This window comes from Mauremys mutica, chromosome 22 (genome assembly GCF_020497125.1).
Source record: "Mauremys mutica isolate MM-2020 ecotype Southern chromosome 22, ASM2049712v1, whole genome shotgun sequence".
Classification (NCBI taxonomy): Eukaryota; Metazoa; Chordata; order Testudines; family Geoemydidae; genus Mauremys; species Mauremys mutica.
Genome location: NC_059093.1, coordinates 6,225,812 through 6,247,245, shown reverse-complemented (window position 1 = coordinate 6,247,245; position 21,434 = coordinate 6,225,812). Strand labels below are relative to the sequence as shown.

Sequence of the window (21,434 nt, the reverse complement as noted above, 5' to 3'; positions counted from 1 at the left end):
AAACTCATTCCTCCTCTGAGCCGATATAAGGCAGTGAGGTGCTGTGTCATTGACCAAATATGGGGTCTCTGGCACATCCTGATGTGGGGATACGAGTCCTCCCCTGGCGTGGCAGAGAGTGAAGGTTCCAAGACACCCACTGAGGAAACTGGAGGATTCGTAAGTCCCTCCTTTGCATTCCTTCTTAGGGCCTGATTCTTAGTTACACTAAGGCCCCAGTGCACTGATCTGGAAAAATAAAAGGGGCCGGGAATGGCACCCTATGAATTCCTCTGTGCGGAGGGACTGCAAGTATGGCATAAGGACTGCTCCCGGCAGCCTGGCAAGTCCGGAGTCTGACTGGAATGCACTACTTCCTAGAGTCATAGTGAGCTATGGGAATGAAATTCAGAGGCTGCTATAACTTACATCGGGCCCTCACCAACCTCAGAACACAGGGAGTGCAAAGGTGGCAGCTTGCTACTCTATACCTGCCCCAAGTTCAGGGAGAGGGCCACTGAGAATCAGTTTTGGTCTTTATGGTTTAGGAACAACCATTCTCAGTGCAGGGGGGGCTGGATGGTTGTTCACCGGTTCTGATCTGCAGCTCTGGTTGTCAGTGGCTGAGTGTTGCTCCTGTCTGCCGAATGGCCTACGTCGTTTGGCTTGGGAGGGTCTTAGTCCAGTTCCTGGTAGGTTGATCCTCCCATCCCAAAAAACAACCAGCACCATTGGCACTACTGTCCACCTGGCTGTCACTCCCAGCAGACAGGCCACGGAATCAATAATGAAACATGGACCTTGCCTTTACAGGTGCTCTCTCCAGGGCAGGGATGATGTGCGTTGACAGGGAAGTGTATGGGAAACTCACCCTGCTGCTTCTTGGGTGGTGGTACCTGCTGTATGTATAGAGGACTTTGATCCCTCGCCTTTCACTTCTCTCCAGGGAGAGGTGTGTGAAAGGATTCGTGCTTGCATAGGCAGGATGCTCTGGTGAAACTGCATGGGTGGAAAGCCTGCTGGAACAGCTCACAGGATCATAGCTGTTTGATGGCCCACCCTGTGTTGACTGAGAACTCCAGGGGACTCAGATTAACTCTGGACAATCTGTGTCTAATTCCTTTTTCTTTCATTTCTTTTCTGCTGAGACGGCGGAGCCCTCTGGTGAATCTGACCTGAGCCCTTCAGCCATAATGGGGCTTTTTCTTGGCTTAGATCCAGCATCCTTAGTACTAATGGCAAAAAGTAAAGGTCCCCTGCATTTAATGGAGATACCCACATCAGGAGATTTGAGTATGGCAAAGACATGTGTTGGGGTGGGTACAGTAAAGACATTAGTACAGAATGAAATGCTCATATACCATGGTGATGAGCATTGTATAAAACCCAAGACTGATAGCCAGATGTACAAGAGCTTGTTAAAAACCATGATCAGCGCAGAGGGTATTTACTGTATAGTTTTCATGCCCATCAGTTTAAAAGAGAAATATCATGAAGCCCTATTAATGGAGTCTTTGCTGGCTGCTGGCTAGCCCCCAAGATTTGACAGCTCCTCCATTAAAGAAATAATTGTATCTTCTGCATTTTTAGTTTAAACTCACTTTCCACAACCCTAGAAAAAGAAACCTCACAACTCCCCATTCTTGTGTGTGTGAGGAAAGCAAGGCAGGTAAGCAACAAGACTTAACAATGCCATCCCACCAGAATGGCAGGGGGAAGCCACTGTAGTGACCTGAGAATCTAGTGACCTTCATTGACAGGGAAGCAGAATGAAAGCCCCAAATTGTCTCTGATGCAGCATGAAGTGCAGGTTGCACAGAGTGAGGCAGTTCTGTGATAAAAGGGGCTTTGCTCTAACAGGGCTGGGCTGCATTTTCACTGGAGGTGGAACCAATTCTCCTTCCAAAGGAGAAGTTACTGAACCAGTTCTGAGCTAGTTTTTTTGTACACGCAATGCTAGATCGTTCTGTGTCTGCAGAATGACTGGGTGTTACTGCAGTACAAATAATAAATACAACAACAACAACAATAATAATAGATAATTCTGTTCCTTCGCTCTCTTTTAATCTCTTCTAGCTTTAACAGGCAGGATTTAGTTCTCTGTTGCTGGGCGCCAGCAGCCCTCGCCAATGCCCATTTCACTCCTGGTTACAAAGCCAGATTCCATTCCAAGTGTCTCAGACCACACTAAAACAACTGCCCTGAGCGCTGATGCTGGGAGACCAGGCTGACACTGACTGGTGTGAAGCAGCTGGTCATTATCTGTGGACTCTTGCTACCTAAGCACAAAATAGCACAATCGCATTGCTAAGCTTGAGTGCCGGAACCCTGGCTCCCTTTTATTCCCGCAGACAGAGGATAAAAAGGGAACGCGGAGTGGCAGCCAAATGCTTCCCGGAGCTGCCAATGTTTTCAATGGCTTTCTGTTTCTCTGGTGGAACTCAAACCAAAAGCCCCAGTGTTTGTCCAGAGGGGCTGATGGAAGCAGATTCTCAACCAGTTTTCTTTTGTTTTTCCATAAGGCAACAAAGCCTGAGTTAACGCTGAAATAAAAACAGATTCGCTGACTAAACAAACAGAAGGATCAGTCTGTGGCATGTCCAGAGACACACAAAGTCTGTGACTGCAGACAAGAGAGGAGCAAGCAGCTGAGTGCTACCCAGCCACGGGGACGTTGGTCTCCACGGAATACAGCCATGCTGGGCTTCAGGATTCAGTCTGGTTTTCCTGCTTTCACCAGGCAGATACCAGATTGGATTAGATTGCAAGTGTGACTTGTTGGTTCTTTAGCTCAGTGTGTGGAGACTCCTGCTTTGAGTTCTGGAGGACCCTGGTCAGTCCTTGGGGAGTCAGCCACGGTAGTGGGTGTTACATGAGTTCCACAGGGCAGGGGCCTTCTCCTCATATCTCTGCTGTAAGGCATTAAACTCCCCTCTGCATGTCATCAGATAATAAACCCCGTAAATGGTAGTGTACACTTGGGGAAGAGGGACAGAGCTGTTTCCTGATAAAGCCCGGGAACGGTGTGGTTTGGGCAGTGGCTGAACCAAATAGGAGAATTCTGTTCTGGATAGGTTATTTTACCACACTCATCACTGTAATATCTACAATAACAACAAGGAGTTCGGTGGCACCTCAAAGACTAACAGATTTATTTGGGCATAAGCTTTCGTGGGTAAAAAACCTCACTTCTTCAGATGCATAGAATGAAAATTACAGGCAAAAATATACTGATCTTATGCCCAAATACATTTGTTAGTCTTTAAGGTGCCACTGGACTCTTTGTTGTTTTTGTGGATACAGACTAACACAGCTACCTCCAATACTGTAGTATTTGAGTGCCTTTGTGTAGTGCCTTAGGAGTGAACCTGCAAAGACTGCATATGTTACAATAGTTAAATGCAATTATTAATTCAAACATATTCAGTTGTCAGCTACAACCCACAAGGTGAATTCAGAAGCAGCTTGAAGAGCTCAAACTCAGGGCTGGGCCTTTGAGTGCAGATAATTCCCACAACAGGGTTATGTTAAGATAAGAGCATTTATTATTAGTTGTCATTTCTATTGCAGAAGAACCTAGTGAGCAGGGCCCTGCTATGCTAGCTCCTGTCACATACATAGCATGAGACAGCCCCTGCCCTGAAGAGCTTTATAATCTAAGTAGACAAGACAGGTGAAGGAAGTAGTTTTATCTGCATTTGATAGATGGGTAACTGAAGCCCAGATCCGTAAAGATATTTAGGCTCCTAACTTCCACAGCAATCAATGGGAGTTAGGAGCCTAAATACCTTTGTGGATCTGGGCCGGAGAGACTAAAGGCCCCATTTTTAAAGGTATTTAGGAGGTTAATGAAGCAAAGAGGTGCATAGCAGGGTTCTAAAGTGCCTAGATGCTTAATTCCCATGGGAGGTCCTTTGAAGATCCCACTAGGCACTTATCTGCATCTTTAGGCACCTAGATACCTTCAAAAATCTGGCCCTAACCGACTTGTCCAAAGTTACACAAGGAGTCTGTGACAGAGGCAGAAAATTGAGACCCAGTCCACTGCCTTAGCCAGAAGACCAATCTTCCCTAATGTTTAGCATCCCCCTAGACAAAACCTCTCTAGCTGACTCCCCAGGTAAGACCGGTCTTTCTTTTAATGCTACACATTTTTCTGACGTTCTGTCTGAGATGAGGATGATCAGAGCATGAAAAGCCCTGACAGCTCCCTTCCCTCTGGGGAAAAGCTAGCCTGGAATTGCTTATCACATTCAGGGAGATTTAAAATCCCCTGTCTCTGATCTTTTCTCCCCAGCTGTCCCCCACCTCCCTAACTGCTCAGCATAGACATTTCTGGGGTGTGCCGATTCTCTGATATCAGTGGGGCTCGGCGCACTCTGGGGGAGCGAAGAATATCAGAGATGAGATTTGTCCTGTTGGCTCAAACAGGAGAATTTCCCCTCAAGGGTTCAGGCTGGAGACCTGATCCTAGCTCCCCATGTGCCAGGGAGAGCTGAGTATGTGGCTGGCAGGAGCAGCCGCCTCTGGAAATCCTTCCAGCAGATGGCACACACAGGCCTAGCGAAGTTTCGCTTCACTGATAGAGAGAAACCTGACACTGCCAGACACTCCCTTGGAGCTGCCAGGGGCTGAACAGGGAACCAGGAAATACAAGCTCTGCTCTCCCTGTGACTTCAGAAAAACATTTTCTGCTTCATGGAGGCAGGAGCGACATGGGCACCTCCTGCAGCTGTGCGGGACGCTGGTGAGTACAGGCTTTGTAGGCTGTGGAGGGATCATGCAGGGGAAAGGAGGCGAGGCTGGGGCGGCTGAGGGCTAAAGTTTTGGCTGACTTTGCCAACTGCGTGGGAAAGCGAGTGCGCTTTCCTGCTCTGAGTTCCCAGGGCTCCCATCTGCATGGGCAGCGGGCAGGCCTGTACCACAGGCAGAGTGCTAGCTGGTGCAGCCAGCAGAGGGTTCGGAGTGAGCAGTGATTGACACCCACTGGCCAGGGGAGTGAATGCCACAGCAGGCTAAGGGAGTGGCAAGGTGGGCGAGGTAATATCGTTTATTGCACCAACTTCTGCTGGCGAGAGGGACACGCTTGCACAGAGGAGGGGAGACTCGTGCTCCCTGTGGGGAGTGGGGGGAGGATCTGTGCCTGCGCTGGTGCTGAACCTGGCACAGGGCGCTGGGGTGGGGAGGTGTTTGGGTCATTTTCACCTCTCTCCTGTGCTGAGATTGATTCCTCTCCAGACACAGTTTACAGCAGCCTCAGGGGCAGGCCTAACTCATGCCTGGCTGCTGCCACTACCCCTGCAGGTCATTCCAGCAGCTGGGAATAGGGTTTAAGAAGGCTCTGGCCACACTCCCTGCAGCTGGACCTGCATAGCCAATGCTGCACCTCCCCGCGTCTCCCTGCACTCAGGGGCCATTCTGCATGGGGGGCCCTCAGGGTGGATTGGTGGTGCCTTTACTCTGGCAGGGTACTGCAGATCAGCCCCTCTGACTCTAGCTTTCAGTATCTCCTACCCCTATCTGCAGGCCGCTGCTCTGTCTCCATCCTCCAATCCGCATGGGCTTTATTTCCAGGCGGGAAATCCAGAAAGTGGCCCTGTAGCTGCTGTTTTTGCTTGATCCCTCCAAGCTCATGTGGGGCCCAGCCCCATCCTGCCTACTGAAAAGGTGTACAATAAACCACCCTTTGATGCCGTGTGGCAGTATTTGCTGGCCTGGGTGTGAGTTTTTGCTGGCTTTTGCTTCATGACAGGGAAAATCTGGCCAAGGTGAAAAGGAATTATGGGAAGACAAGCCCCTGGCTGGGTGGGGTGCGGGAGTGGCGGTGTCATAATATATAAATATATAAATATAAATATATATATAAATATAAATATAAATAGTTTTGTTTTCATTTTGTAATATTACATTTGCTAAAATATTTGAATATTTAAAAGAGACACAGCATCGCGTAGTGACTGGAACTGGGAATCAGGACTCCTGGGTTCATTTCTTGGCTTGGGTTATTGGGAGTCAGGATGGAATGCAAGAATCTGTACCTGCCTGAGGGATGGGAGCTAGGGGTAGTCTAGGAATCAGGGCGTGTGACTCCGTTACTTATCCTTGCCCAGGTACCCATGGTGGGTGTTGGCTTCTCCCTTTGCCAAGGGCTCATTACAACCCCTCATCTCCATTACAGTCTCTCCATCTCCTGCCCTGAGGGTTTCCCGGCCATCCTTTGCTATCTGTTAATGTTCGGGAATTGCCTGAAGAATGAAGGGTCCTGCTCTGCTGTAGTCCCTCCCAGGTGAACTGGCAGCCTGCAGGGAGGCCAGGGACTCTTGGGGATAAAGAAGATCGTTATCATTGTAATTTCTGTTAGGAAGCATCACAGGTCCCAGTCGGGGTCAGGCCCCTGTTGTGCCAGGCACTGTACAAACAGAGGAGTAGACACAATCTCTGCCCTCAAAGAGAAACAGAAACCAGAATTGCCCCTGTTGTGCCAGGCACTGTACAAACAGAGGAGTAGACACAATCTCTGCCCTCAAAGAGAAACAGAAACCAGAATCTGGAGGCCACGCACCGCTGAAATAGGGGTGAATCTCTGTGCAGGGCTGAGCTAATTAGGAGCTCACTTTTCTAGCCTTCCCCTTTGCAGGAGGGCCTGTGGCAGCCTATCTCCTGAGGGCCCCTCTGTGTAGTGATTGTGCTGGGATAGATGCTGCCAGTTCCCCCTTGGCTTTGTATCAAAGACTACCTGGAAAGTAGGGGGCCAATCTGATATGTCTGCTAGCTGGATAGCACTAAGAGCCTGATCCTCCAAACGCCAGGGCTATTAGGGTCTAATCCTGCAGAGTACTGAGCACCAAAAGACTCAGCAGTCTGCAGGATTAGTATGTATTTGTGTTATGGTAGCACCTAGAGCCCCCAGCTGAGATCAAGGCTCCATGTCATAGGCGCTGTACACGGTGGGGAGAGATCACTAGCCAGAGCTTTGTGAAAAGGCATTTAAGTTTCCGGAGAATGACAGCAAGATAGGAATGATCCAGGGAACAAAGGGTCCCAAAGCTTCCTTCCTGCTTCAGTTTTATGTTGGTGCCTTTTGGTCTGTCCTAAGCTCATGCCATCCTCTCATTGCTGCCCCCTGGTAAGGTCTTTGGGTGGTGGAGAGGGCTTTGGCTTAAAGACTCCTGGAAGCTGTGACCTGTCTTTTGCCCTCTGCTACCATGCGTGCATGGCCGTGAATTCAGAGCAGGCATATACCTTAAAGGCTGCATCAGGGAGCAAGAAGCGGAGAAGTGCTCTCCACCTGAGAGTCTACAAAGAATGAGGGGAAAGACACAGCAAAGGGGAGACCTCCACTTCCACATTCCGACTGGCCACACCCTGCAGAGAGGTACACGAGGTAACGGGGGCGCTGGAGGGTTCGGCAGAGGAAAGAGAGCAGGAGAAGAATGGGCTCCATATAATCTCTGCAGCAGTGGGTCAGATGTGGCTTTGACTTAACTGCCAAATAATAATACCTCGCTCTTCTATAGCACTTTTCATCAGTGGCTCTCAAAGCCCTGCCCAGACTTTAATGTAGTTATCCTCACTGCACTTCTGGAAGCAGGGAAGTATTATTGTACTTGTCTTTATTTTTATAGATAGGGAAAGTGACTTTGGCAAGGCTCACCCAGGAAGTCTGTAGCAGAGCAGGGAATTGAACACAGGTTCTCCCAAGTCCTAGGTTAGTGCTCTAATTACTGTGGACAATCCTTCCTGTCATCCAAGAAGAGATGTGTTTTTATTGCAAGTTATCTAGCTGTAAAAAAACTCCATACACCTGTCTTGCCCTGCTAACCATCAATATCACTTTCTTTGACATTGAAGTATCTTATTTTAGTTTTGCTATTTCAGAGTGTGTAAATTGCTGTTATTCCTACATATTACCTGCCTGGGCAGCCCCCTAGGTGCCTCAGCAGAGAGCAAGGCTTTTTAAATAAAGGATGAGGTTTTCAAAGGGACCTAAGGGAGTTAGGCACCCAACGCCATTGAAAATCCTAGCCTAAATCATTATTATTAACACAGACAACCTTGGGAATGGAGAGTAGGTGGCAAGAAATTCAAATGGTTTCTGGAGTCTAAGAAATAATTTTTAAAAAGAACCATTAGGGCAAAAATAGTAATAGAAAAAAAAAGTTTTACCTAACATCTGGACACATCTGGACAGTGTTTCCACTGAGACTGTGTCCCCTAGGCCAGTGACTCTCAACCTGTTCAGTCTACTGTACCCCTTTCAGGAGTCTGATTTGTCTTGCATATCCCCATGTTTTAGCTCACTTAGAAACTAACTTGCTTACAAAATCAGACATAAAAAAACAAAAGTGTCACAGGCCACTATTACTGACAAATTGCTGACTTTCTTTTTACCATATTATTATAAAATAAATCAATTGGAATATAAATATTATACTTACATTTCACTGTATCATATATAAAGTAGAATAAACAAGTCATTGTATGGAATTTGTTTGTACTGACTTCACTAGTGCTTTTTCTGTAGCCTGTTATAAAATAGGCAATTATCTAGCGGAGTGGAAGTGGAAGAGCTCTATGTACCTCCAGCGGTATGTGTACCCGTGATTGAACCACTGCCCTAGGCCACATACTCCTTAATTTCTCATTGAAGGAAGGAAACATTCAGCAGCAGACTATTCTCTGCAAACAAGGATGTACAGAGCCTCTCGAACTTTGCTGTTTTCTCAAGCTCTGTTAAATGCAACAAATAGGAAAAAAGAGAATATTGCCACCATAAGGTGTTTGAGCCTGTGATGGGGCGGTAGGGTGTCACACAACAGAGAGAGAGTTGATCGGTGGGGTGTGTGATGTGGAGATATGTGATGAGTTTTGGGATGGGGTGGGCTGTAGAAACAGATTTGTGTGTGAGTGAGATGGGGTGCAGTGCAGAAAGCTGTGTGAGGTACTGAAGCAGGTCTGTGCCTGTGTGATGGGGTGTAGGATCCTGGGTGTTGACGGGGTGGGGTGTAGGAGCAGGTGTGTATCAGTGGGGTGCGGGGGGTGTAGGTGTGTGTGCATGCAAGGGGTGCAGGCCCAGATGGGCATGTGACGGAGTGTGATTTGGGCCGAACGTTTATGGTCTCTTTGAATGGAAGTGGAGAGAGCTGTGTCCTGTTCTTGCTTCCCTTCCCTTGTCCATTCTGATTACAGCAGATCTGAGGTGGGGCCTGCAGACAGCCTCAGAATAACTCCCGCCTGCAGACTGGCTGCTAAACTCCGTCCACAAAGGAGGGCAAGCAAAACAGGTGAAAGCAGCTTGGAAAGCTGATACTGAACCCTGCGTCTCAGGGAACTGGCCAGAGACTCTGCTGATTATATTTAAAATTGAGCTATTTTAATTACACTGCCGACCTTCCTGCATGCTGAAAAGGATCAACAAACTCCAGAGCCCAGGAGCTGGGCAAGGCAACTCATAAGAGTCAGTGCTGGAGCTGCTCCCCTGTTGGGGCTGGTGCCATACATGGGAGGGCATAGGGAGCTGACAGGGCAGTGCAGGAACCATGTCAAAATAGAATAGTGTTGCTCAGCACAGCAGCCCTTTTCCGCAGGATAAATTCCAGCCTTGTCTTGGAAGGAGTTCGGTCTCTTCTTGTTTGTGCTAACAGCATCTTCAGTGACCTCGGCACAGCTCTTGCAACAAGGTACAGCTCCTGCTGTGCTGGTCACATACACAGGGCCCAGCCAGAGGAAGGGGGTGAACTGGAGTGGAACAGTGACAGTAGCAGTGCTGGGTATTAATAATAATAACCCATCTCATTTCCATATAGCCTTTCAGCTCACATGGCGCCTGAGCTGTTTGCAGACGTCGGCAGCGTCACTGGTTGCAAGCCCACTGATTTCAGTGGGAACTGCCCTTTGTCCACCTAGGCTGATTTTGCCTCCCTGCGCCCCAGCAGAACAATGGTTAATCACTGCTGCCCATTATTAAAACCTCTCAGTGCGTAATTCCCTTCCTTCCTTCACATGGTTGTTACAGAACCAAAGGCCATTAACGCCCTTCCATCCCCGGGTCTTTAAAGCTGGAAAGCACAGAGCTCCTTCAGGTACTGCACTGCCCCTGGGCATGCCTGGGGTAGGTAATGCAAACCCTGTGGGACACACAAAGCCACATGCTCCTTGGATACTCTCCAGTGATTCTCTTCCATTCTTTAAAAGTTGTAGCCCCATGTGTCCAGCCCCAGCCCCTGTGCTGCAGCAGAGACACAGCCCAGCTCTGGGAGCCTCCAAGGCCTAGCGTGCTGGACAGAGTCCAGGGCTGGATGTACGTGCTAGCATGGTACTAGCCATATAAGGATTGGCACCTGCTTTCCTCTGGTCCTTCTAGCTTTACGGAATGATAACATTTGCTTCATGCATCTGGCTCAGAACGTGACACATACTGCACAGAGAGACAGCGTGTGCTCCTGGGGCCATATTCAGACCCTGTGTAACTCTGTTAACGTCAGTGATGTTCCACTAGGGATGAATTTGGCCCTTGTTCACTGCACTACTGGGATGTCTCTGTGTTTGACCTGTCTCTCTCTCTGGTCCTGATGGGGGAGCTGAGGGCAGGATTTGGCTCAGCGTCTGTGGAGTGCACAGTTTTGTTTGCTCTGGTTCTGTTTAGTCCAAAAACTTGCAGTAAGGGTGAAATTCCCTGGGATCCTTCAGAAGCGTATGTTCCATATGCGCCTGTTTCTTGAATCAGGGAGGAGCTGCAAGGTTTGGAGCTTTCGGGGCGGCAAACTGGCCCCTGGCCCCATGAGAAAATTTTTTGTGACAATCCTAGACTATCCTCAGCACCCAGAGCCTTTGATCTCATAGCAGTCCAATCTAAATGGTTCTTGCTCGTTCTTGGGGGTATGTGCATATTGGACTGTCCAAGTAGCTGCGGGAGGTGGGTACGTGTTTGACGGCATCTGTAGGGTACAGATGATGTGGCACCAGGCTCCACCAAAGATCTCTCCCCCCGCAAAGGCAGAACACGGGTTTGAGGTGCACAAATTTCCCCCTGGGGCCAGTCTGGCCCACTGTGTCTGTACTCCGAGTTCTGCTTTGGGGCGGTGAGCAAGCCCTTGGCTAGACCCTGCTTCTTTCTCTGTGACTGCTGTGCCTCTCCCCGGCTGGGGAAAGCAGGGTATATGCACAGCAGGTCACGGAGCTGCTAACTCTGGAAGGGTACCCAGCATTCCCTGGCATTTCCAATCCTTCCACAAAAATGGAGTTGTTAGACTCAGGTATCTTAGCAACAGGGACTCCTTGTCATTCTCCTCTCTCTGTTTCTCTGGCTGCAGCTCTCAACAGTGTTACTATGGTATCATTACAGCTCATAAAGGCATTACCACAGCACAGTGTCACTCCAGCTCATGGGGGCACCCCCACAGTATTGTCCCGTCTCTGGGCCATGTTGCCATGGCATCAGGCCAGTTCTAGGCCATATCATTGTGGTATCTCTTGAGCTCTGGGCTGTGTCGCTATGGTGTTGTTGTGGCTTTGGGCTGTGTTGCCACAGTGTCACTCCATCTCTGGGCTGTGTTGTTGTGGTGTTGCTAAGGTGTTACTGAAGTGTTTGGGCTCTTTTCCGTAGAATATAGTTGTAATTTTTAAATAGTAGAACCTAATCAGTGTCTCCTGCTCCTATGGGCAGTCAGGAACCAGCTTCTCCACACAAGTAGAGATGTTATGATCTCCGCAGAAGCTCCTTTCTGAGTGGCTGTCATTGAAATTGAGACTTCGCCTGCCATTCCATTTGAGCCACCCAGAGATGGCACGTCTTTGCACATTAGGGGTGATAGTCCCATAGATCTGTTTGCATTAGACCTATCCTAACAAGAGACAATTCCTGGCCCTTGGAAATGGGTAGAGAGTGCAGCAAAGGCAGAGATGGCTGGTCACACAGGCAAACTACAGAGCTAGGTGTTTGGCTTGACAAGTTAATCACCATCAGTGCTTTAGTTCAGTTCCATGGATCTGTGTGGATTAGACAGTTGTGAGGCTCAAATCTTGCCTCCCTGTTCTGTGCGGGGACAGAGAGTCAGATGGCCAAGGGACAATACACAAGAGTGACCAGCACCTACCCTTGACACATGCACCCAAAAATCTCAGATCCACATCTGGTGTCCCCTGGAGGAGCCCCTCTTTGCCCAGGACAGGGACAGTGGGAGTCTGTGTCATCACTTCGTGCAGGCATTTCCCATCCAGGGAAAGCTACTTCTCCAAGGTCTTATTGGGGGGCACAGCCCAGTGAGTTCCTGCACCTCCTGGAGAACCTCAAGCCCATCAGCCAGTGGGAGATGTGTGCACAGAATCCGAGGGACCATTGTGGTCACACTGACCACTGCAGGCGTCGCAGGATCTCCAGAGTATGATTCCCTGAGTCAGGAGAACTGACAGAGATGCCTCATCAGAACCACTCTCAAGAGAACTGGGGTCAAATCCTCATTAGATCACAATAGAGAAGGAATTTGGTGGGTCTCAAACAATCTAAGGGAACACTAGGAAGCAGAATTAATTTAGCTTTACAGACTCCACACTTTTTGAAATCCTCCTATCTTGCAAGGTGATTTCCACTGAGTACTATTAAGTTTCTGTAAAAAACAAAAACAAAGCTTCTTCTGTATAGGGAAGTTAGGGTCAAGACTAAAACTCAAACTCCAGTCTGGGTTTCTCCCATGGCTGCCTCAGGTGAGCAATTTTAAACAGAAGTCCTACAGTGAGAGGGCTGTCCCTGCAGTCTTGTGGGTTAATTCAATAACACTTTCCACAGGACAGCTCCTAGGTAATTGCAACTGGGAGAGTCTTGCTTGGGCTCAATGGCTCTTGGGGTGTGTCTGCTACAGGGGTAGTTAGTGTACAACAAGCTAGGGTATCCTGCTGCCCGCCTGCTGCACAGCAAGTGGCTATGTGGATCCTGCTGCTGCAAACTGAAAGTTCCCTAGTGCCCATTGACATACTTCCAGGGAGCTTTCAGGTTTCTTTCACGTTCTTCCCAAATGCAGTGTCTGGGCGACATGCGTGTGTTTGTACATGTGCATGCAATGATAGGAGAGACTCAGGCCTTGCAGTGTTAACCCTCCTCTCTCTCTGATTTCAGGAGATGTCCTTCGCCTTTTAAAAGAAAAAAAGAAAAGCAAGGTAAGGGTTTGTGAAACATCTGTGGAGAACAGTCCCACAGGCTTGAGGCAGCAGAGTTCCCATGGCCCCTGAGAGATGCATTCTCTCTTGGGTTTTTTTACTTCAGCAGGCCTCCGGAGTTGCTACCTGTTGTGGTGCCTAAACTGGTAACATGGCAAACACCAGGAAAATCTGACAAACACCAAGAATAAAACATAATGCCCAATGCAGCTAAGAAGCTTTTGAAAGCCAGGCAGGGCATGATCCTGCCCCATTGAAATCAATGGAAGCTTTACCATTGACTTCAGTGGGCACAGGATTCAGTCCCCAATGCACTGTTATTCCTTATTATCATTGCTCCCTCCTAGACAGAGTTAATGCACTTTCTAACAGGATGCACACCTGAACAAAGTTCTCAAGGGAAAGGGTGTGTCCATGCTGGTGTAGATACCATACCAAAGGGGTGTGTGTATTATAAATATGATTCACAGACAGGCACCGCTTTGGGGTTTGGGAAATTGTTATTGTGCCTTTTGGTAAATAGCCACATTTGTGCTAAATTATCCACGAAACAATTCCAGCTGGACAATGACAGCACAATGTTAGGGCTGTGTGAAGCTGGTCGTAAGGGATTTGTGTGTCACTCCTAGTCTTTCACCTAGAGTGCCTTAGGAATGTTATAGGATTTTGTGAGGGAGCTTCTGAAAATTCTAAACACGTTTAAAATGGCTAAATCTCAGGCCAAAAAGGACGTAAATTGCCGTCTTGCTGCAAACCAAAAGGTGTGTGAGCTCCCTCAGCTGGCTGTGCAGCATCCACAGCTTAGCACTCTTCCTAGAGCTGCAAACATCAGCTAGGAACACAGAGAAATAAACAAACCAACAGCCCGAGACCCAAACCTTGCAAAACACGTTTGCCAAACAGCAAAGGACAAAATGGGTACAGACAAACCGTGGATCTGAGATTCTCAGAGGGCCTGACGCTGTCTGTGATGTGTCCCTCCTGCTAGGTACTGCATGGTCCACAGCATGTTGTCCTCTCTGGAAAGCTCATTTTCCAAAAAGAACAGGCCTGGGCTTTCTTGTGTGAGGCATGCTCCGAAGACATGATTCAGTGGGGACTTCAGCTGGGCTGGAAATTTGAAAAGGGCCCAGTGGAGAGAGCTTGTGTACTGGACACCATTGCTGTGATATGCATAAGAAGGAGCAATACCCACCAGTTAAATCACCCTGATTCTCTGGTGTTTCTTTTGCAGGCACTAGAGCAAAACAGATGAGCCAACCGCACCAGGATGACAGGAAGGTAAATGGCCCCTAAAGACATTTTACTAAACAGACAAGTTGAAAATACAGTTTTCTGCCTCTCAGGGTACATCTGCATTGGAACTGGGACAGCCAGGGTAGACTCACACAAGCTAGTGTTGATTGAGCTAGCTAATAAAAATAGCCATGTAGCGTCAATGGCACAAGCGAGCCGCTCAAGTACATACCTAGGATCCCGGGAAAAATTGTACTTGAGTGGCTGAATTGTTTTTTAGCGAGCTAGCTCAATCGAAGCCAGCTTGGGTCTGCCTGCACATGCTGCAGTTATGCTTCCTGATTGCTATATAGACACACCCTTACTTTCTGGGCTAGGGGTGCTGGGAAAGCTTTGGGAGCTGCATGCTCAACCCCTAGGGTAGTTCCCATTGCCAGGCTGGCAGGGACTGAGAATGGTTTGGAGGCAGCATGTTGCGGTCTATGGGGAGCTGGCATAGCCTTTTGGTTGATGCCAGGTGCAATAAGGGAGTGGTGTTGAGCCCTCCTGTGAGCCCATAGTGTGGGATGGGGGGAACGAGTTGGGAGCTGATTCTCTAGCACTCTTTTTCCAGACGGGCCTGCAGGCTGCTCACACGTACGATGACGTCTCGGAGTTTCCAGTCTATGCTACTGTGAACAAGCCCAGGAATGTGAAGCGTGATGACAGTGTGCACTATGCAGATATCCAGGTGTTCACCAGGGCCCGGGAGCGCTCGGCCCAAGAGGTGAAGAACTTGCAAATGCAGAATGCAACGGAGTATGCCACCCTTAACTTCCCCCATCCCAGACTGAAATACGACAGCAGAAATGGGACCCTGGTGTAAGAGGTGCAGCAGCCTCCTTCAGCAAAAGTGTTTCACAGACTGAGATGCCGTAGATTCAAGCCTGTACCATGGACGCATGGGTCTCTCTGAGAATGTGCAGAGAACCTGGATCCTCCAGTTGTATTTGGTTTTGAAGGACTCTAATATTTGTCGTAACAGAATAAAACTTTTCACTGGGTTTTGCTGAGAAAATCCAACTTACCCCTTTAGAAACGTCAGGGATGTTTCTGAGGCTGGAAGGATGTCTCCTTTGGGCCCTTCTAGAAGGTAAAGCTGCTCCCTGTCTAATGAAATCATAGCCCAATGCCATGGGGAGGTGGTTCATACCATGGCAGGAGGATTAGCCCAGCACCATAATAAGGCAGATCTGGAAACCCAGAACAAAGGATTAGATAAGTTAGAACAAGTGAAATGTTTGCCACTGGATTTTGTTTCAACATTAAGAAAACCCTGCAGCTGTTACAGAAAATGACAGGTGGGTGATACTGTGAGGAAATTGCATGGACCATGTCACTCTATGCATGCTGCAAACACTAGCCCTTCCACTTGGCATGCTTCAGACACTAACCCCGTACCATTTCCCCAATGAAGCAGTGTGTTCCCACCATGCACAGTGCTCTGCAATGCTAAGAGCAGGAATGCAGGGTCTAGACATGGCTATAAAGCAGCCCTTTCAGCAGTAGGACGGTTATAGATGTGGATCCTTGCCCCTGAAAGGGAATGAGAAGCTCTTAGCCATGGTCTGAAATGAAAGCAACTAAAATTTACAAATTAACTTTTGAATAATAATTTTAAATCCTCTGCTAACACTTAAGGGCAGGTCATCCAGTCCTCAGACACGCTGGCAGTTTGCATGTCTATGGGATTGGAGATGAATCATAGCCAACCTCAGATAGAGTTTAGGACCCTTTCTTCTTCCTTCCTGTGTCATGGTAGCAGATGGCGTCATAATCTCCCATAGCACAGGGCTCATGCTAGACACCCCCTCACCAATACACATTTGAGATTTTGTTTATAGATTAATAATATTTATCCTTAATAATGTGGTTTAGCAACAATCCAGTAGGTTCCTGCATCCCTCCATGGCAGGGGTTAAACTATGGGCTGAATTTCCAACGTTGTTGCCTAAACAGAGTTTCCAAACTTAAACCAGCACTTTACACTGTTAAATGAAGCTTTGTGCACCTATGTGCTGATCTGAGTGGCTCAGTGCAGGATTTGGGACATCATGGTCAAATACCAGTATTTGAAAATGGGGAGTTTCGTAAAGTTTATAATCAAATTGCATTTTGCCTACAACTTTATAAACTAAAGACCTGAGTGTGGTCAGTATGAGTTACTGTTCACCAAAAAAAGAAAAGAGGTACTGATATCTGTATGTTATTTTGGGGACCAGTCTTGCAATCTTTTCGCCTGAATGGCTTTTGCTCACCTATGAAGTCCCAAAGACTTCAGTGGGAGTGCTATGCCTATAGTCAGGTTTGCAGGATAAAGCCCTATATTACTGTGAGGACTAGTTCTTCTGACTTCCTCCTAAAGCTCCAAGGATTCTCCCTTTTCTCCCCCAGATCCCCGCACTCTCCAGACCCTGCATGATCACCCATCCTTCTGACCAAGGGGGAATGGATGGGCTTTGGCCAGTGCGACTGTGTGGCGTCAGGCACTCCCTCATTACAAGAGACAGGCTGAGTGCTTTGCCCCTGCTGGCCCAGTATTCAAGGATGGAAGTGGGGTCTCAGACCCAAATCTTGTGCATGCTAGACTGTGGGAGTAGCAAGCAACTACATCTTTTCATAGAATCACCAATGTTAGAACTAGAAAGAGCCATTAGTTCACCATTAGATAATCCAACCTCCCTCAGCCAGTGCAGGATGAAATAATTTTATTATATAGGTTTTATATAAACCTTATTAAATCTAGATTATCACTTAGTGGGGAGCCTTCCTTTGCAGCTATAACCTCCTTGGTATAGTAACACATGGTACAGGGCACTTCCCATCTGCTCGTCTGCTAATGGCAGAAATGGGTGGTCTCTTTTGACACCATGCACCCTTGGTGCCCAGTCCACCTAAAGCTAGTGGGTAGCCATGCAGAATGCTGGCAGCTCCATAGTTTGTCATTTAGTGGTGAAACTGGACATGTACCTACATCTCCAGCCAAAAATGAATGGGGCTTATCTGAGAACAAATTATGCTCTAGTTCTGAGTGAAGCAACCAGCTGTCGCAAAATGTGCTGCAAAGAATCTGTTTCTGTTCTGAAGTTCTCCCCCCTGGAATGCAGAGCTGGGAATGGGAAAGCGAGCCGCACAAATAGAGCGTAGGACAAACAGTAAGGGCCAGATTCTGATTTCAGTTACACTGGGGGAAATCCACAAGTCAATAGAGTTGGTCCAGATTGTAGTTGGTGTAAATAAGAACAGAGTCTGGCCCTAAGGAACTTGTTTTCTGGGCATGTCAGTTGATTCTATTGATCTGTGGATTAATTGAACCTCTGGCTCTTTTGTATTCTGTATTAGTTTCTGTTGCTGTTACCACTATCTTTTAATGAGCTCCTCAACACGTGGACTGGTATTTTATCTCAGATTTCCTGGGGAATTCTAGCTTTCATGCTTAGCTGGTACTCCATGTTGTTTCTAGAGGTACAGTGTATCTTAGAGATAATCAAATGTGCTCTATAGAAACAGAAATAATACAGTAATTTTGCCTGTTTAACAGGCCTCAAATAGATAAAATGAGAACGTACACGTTTTGAAATGATTTCTCTGAAGGACTTGTTTTTGCACTGAATGTTAACAAATTCTACAAATATCTTCTGTTTTCTGGGCTTGTTCAGTTAGAGTTAACTGAGTGTGAAATCAAATGTTCCTTTAATGTTTGAGGCTTAATTGTACTTTTAACTAATGAAATTGCACTTTTAAAATGGTCATTATGGTGATATGCGCCTCATTCCTGTACTTATGCACAACACATGTATAAAGCTACTCACATGCATACATGGCAGATACAGGTTCATCAGTGCCACCAGTTATGAGAAGGAGATTTCTGACATTTTGTTATTAAAATAAATAGTGTGAAGGAAAATTATTCTTGTGTACTTTCAGAAAATGTGAAGCCAATACTCATTTACAGTGAAATCTGTTTGTATGCTGAATCACTCTTATTTAGAAATGCTGATCTATATAATAAACATACAATAACATGATTTACTAAAACACTAAAACAACATTTCTAAAATGTTGTCTTTAGGCACATTAAACAGACTATCTCTGTAGCATAGCAAGAGAATTTCTGCCCAATATCTGACTGAATTAAGTGTGATGTTATTAATTGCTGAGTTTGGGTCAGAAATGGCTAATGAAGAATTTGTACAATCCCCCTCTGCCTTGCTGTCTGGCTCTGCTGCATGATTGCTGGGTATCAGAAGCAGGGGCTGCTGATTTTACAATTGGAAAATAAATATTTTTATAGCTAAGCTGGAAGTTGTGTTGTTGCTGGATCCTTGCCATTTGGGCTGAGACATTTCTGTCCCATCTACTATCATTTTGGCACCCATCACCCTGATACCCCAGCACCACCACCTGTATCCTCCCCAGATGACCACCCCAGCTGGGTTGCTGGGTGCCCAGAGCAGTGGGCCCCCTGGTACTCAGTACACCCATCCTCTCTTGTTGGGGAACCAGGATCCCCCCTTCCCTCCATCCTTCCCCCTAGGAGACCTGCCCCACCCCAGGACCCTGGCCCCCAAGGGACCCTGCCCCATCTCTTAGGAGATCCCGGCCCCCACAGCTGGGGGCCCTGGCCTGCGCTCCCGCTCAGCACCGCCAGGGGGCGGTCGCGCCCGGCTCTGGGAGGGGGGCGGGGCGGTCCCTGCGGCCTCCCTGTTCCGCCCCCCGGTCTCCATGGCAGCGGGGACGCGCTGCCGCCGCCGCCGCCGCCGGGAGCTGCAGGGCCTGGGCCGGGCCCGGGCTGCAGGTACGGGCCGGGGTGGGGGGAGAAACAGGAGCCCGCGGGGCCCGGCCGCCGCTGCCCCAGGCCGGCTACCGGCTGCGGCGGCCCCAAAGGGCAGAGACCCCCAGTGACCCCGCCCCCCAGCGACCCCCCCCGCGCCCTCTGACCCCAGCGACCCCCCGTGAGCCCGCCCCCCACCCACTGTACCCCCAGTGACCCCCAATAGCCCCCACCCACATACACCCCCAGTGACCCCCAGCGACTTCCTGTGAGCCCGCCCCCCACTCACCCCAGCCCCCACTCACTATACCCCCAGTGACCCCCCAGCCCTCCCCACATACACCCCAGTGAGCCCCCAATAGCCCCTAGCCCCCACCCACATACATCCCCAGTGACCCCCCAATAGTGACCCCCAGCCCTCACATACACCCCCAGTGACCCCCAGCAACTTCCTGGGAGCCTGCCCCCCACTCACCCCTGCCCCCACCCACATACACCCCCAGTGACCCCCCCAATAGCCCCCAGCCCTCACATACACCCCCAGTGACCCTCAGCAACTTCCTGGGAGCCCGCCCCCCACTCACCTCAGCCCCCCACCCACTATGTCCCCAGCCCCCCACATACACCCCAGTGACTCCCCAGCAACTTCCTGTGAGCCCACCTCCACTCACTCCAGCCCCCCCACTATACCCCCAGTGACCCCCCAGCCCTCCCCACATACACCCCCAGTGAGCCCCCAATAGCCTCCACCCACATACACCCCCAGTGAGCCCCCAATAGCTCCCACCCACATACACCCCCAGTGACCCCCAGCAACTTCCTGGGAGCCCGCCCCCCACTCACCTCAGCCCCCCACCCACTATGTCCCCAGCCCCCACATACACCCCAGTGACTCCCCAGCAACTTCCTGTGAGCCCACCTCCACTCACTCCAGCCCCCCCCACTATACCCCCAGTGACCCCCCAATAGCTCCCAGCCCCCACATACACCCCCAGTGACTTCCTGTGAACCTGCCCCCACTCACCCCTGCCCCCACCCACATACACCCCCAGTGACCCCCCCAATAGCCCCCAGCCCTCACATACACCCCCAGTGACTTCCCAACACCCCACCAGACCCTTTGACCCCACCAGACCTCCAATGATCCCCCTAGCCCCACCCCCTGTGACTCCCAACCTTGTACCAGACAGCCAATGACACCCCAACCCCAATACACCCAAGTAACCTCCCCAGCCCTCCTCCATACTCCCAGTGATCTCCCCATTCCCTGCACCTCCTGCTATGCACCCCATGACCTCTCCACCACACACTAAGGACATATCTAGTGACCCCCCCAACCCTTTTGCACTGCCCAATACACATCCAGTGACACCCCAACTACCCCCCGTACACCTAGTGCTCTCCCATCTCCATCTCCCCCATACACACACAGTGACACTTCCATTTCCTGCCATACACCCAGTGATCTCCCATCCCTATGCCTCCCAATACACACAGTGACACCCCTATCACACAACCAGGAACACCCCTCTCCTCCCACTACAAATTGTTACACCACTTTACCACATACACAGACACACATGCCCCCTTGCACACCCAGTGACATAGGCATATCCCACTGTAGGTAGTGGTATGGGTATCCTCCCATCACTCACCCAGTGTCACCCCTTACCACACACTCCACACGCACACCCAGTGACAACTGACCACATATCCAGGAACACCTTCCAGCATGCATACTGCCAGTGACACTGTCCCATCCTCCACCACACATCCATATGACACACCCGGTGATACCCTCATCCCCCACCACACACCCAGTGTCATCCCCATCCCCTCACCACGCACCGAAGGACGTTCCCCTGTGCCCCAGGTTGCTAGGGAGATGATACCCCAGGGACAGCAATGTCTGCAACCTTCAGGGACATTCTCCTCCATACCTCTGAATAATACTTCCCCAGTGACACCCCCTGTACCTCCATTGTGGTCTAATTATGGATGGGGTATTCCCCACCCCTCCTCCTTTCTGCTGTGCAGGCTAAGCCTGAACCTTTGCAGCCACCCCTCATACCTACAACCCCCTCCAACCTCTCACCAACCTCCTGTTCTGTCTCAGCTCTGTCTGCCTCAAAGGAGGCAACTCATACTGGACACCGATCCAGACCTGGGCATAACACATCTGCATATAGCATTGTGATGTTATTGCCATCAAATTGGCTGTCATGAATCAGGCCCCCTTAGTGGCAAGTGCGTT

The 21,434-nt window shown here is 49.3% G+C and overlaps 2 protein-coding genes and 1 long non-coding RNA gene across 3 annotated transcripts in view; 2 read left to right on the top strand and 1 right to left on the bottom strand.

Annotated features, from left to right (window-relative positions):
- Positions 1–4,605: 4,605 nt before the first annotated feature.
- Positions 4,606–18,704, top strand: C22H11orf52 (chromosome 22 C11orf52 homolog). Its single transcript, XM_044996910.1, has 4 exons — positions 4,606–4,726; positions 13,091–13,131; positions 14,366–14,412; positions 14,981–18,704. Exons 1-4 carry the CDS (start codon positions 4,695–4,697, stop codon positions 15,230–15,232), a joined length of 372 nt encoding a protein of 123 aa, XP_044852845.1. The 5' UTR covers positions 4,606–4,694; the 3' UTR covers positions 15,233–18,704.
- LOC123354740 lies at positions 12,524–21,350 on the bottom strand. Its single transcript, XR_006574851.1, has 3 exons — positions 21,280–21,350; positions 15,435–15,599; positions 12,524–13,104 (listed from the first exon to the last, which is right to left on the bottom strand). It is a non-coding gene; the product is annotated as an uncharacterized LOC123354740 (long non-coding RNA).
- Positions 19,140–21,434, top strand: part of DIXDC1 (DIX domain containing 1) — a 67,797-nt gene continuing 65,502 nt past the window's right edge. Inside the window, exon 1 of the mRNA XM_044996903.1 lies at positions 19,140–19,204. The gene's annotated coding sequence lies outside the window, so the exon portion shown is untranslated. The remainder of the gene's footprint in view (positions 19,205–21,434) is intronic.

Excerpts from the sequence above, each read along its gene's own strand:
- C22H11orf52 (XM_044996910.1), top strand. The coding sequence starts at position 4,695 with ATGGGCACCTCCTGCAGCTGTGCGGGACGCTG. Across the intron at positions 13,132-14,365 it reads AAGAAAAAAAGAAAAGCAAG|GCACTAGAGCAAAACAGATG; the intron begins GTAAGGGTTTGT and ends TTTCTTTTGCAG. Across the intron at positions 14,413-14,980 it reads CGCACCAGGATGACAGGAAG|ACGGGCCTGCAGGCTGCTCA; the intron begins GTAAATGGCCCC and ends CTCTTTTTCCAG.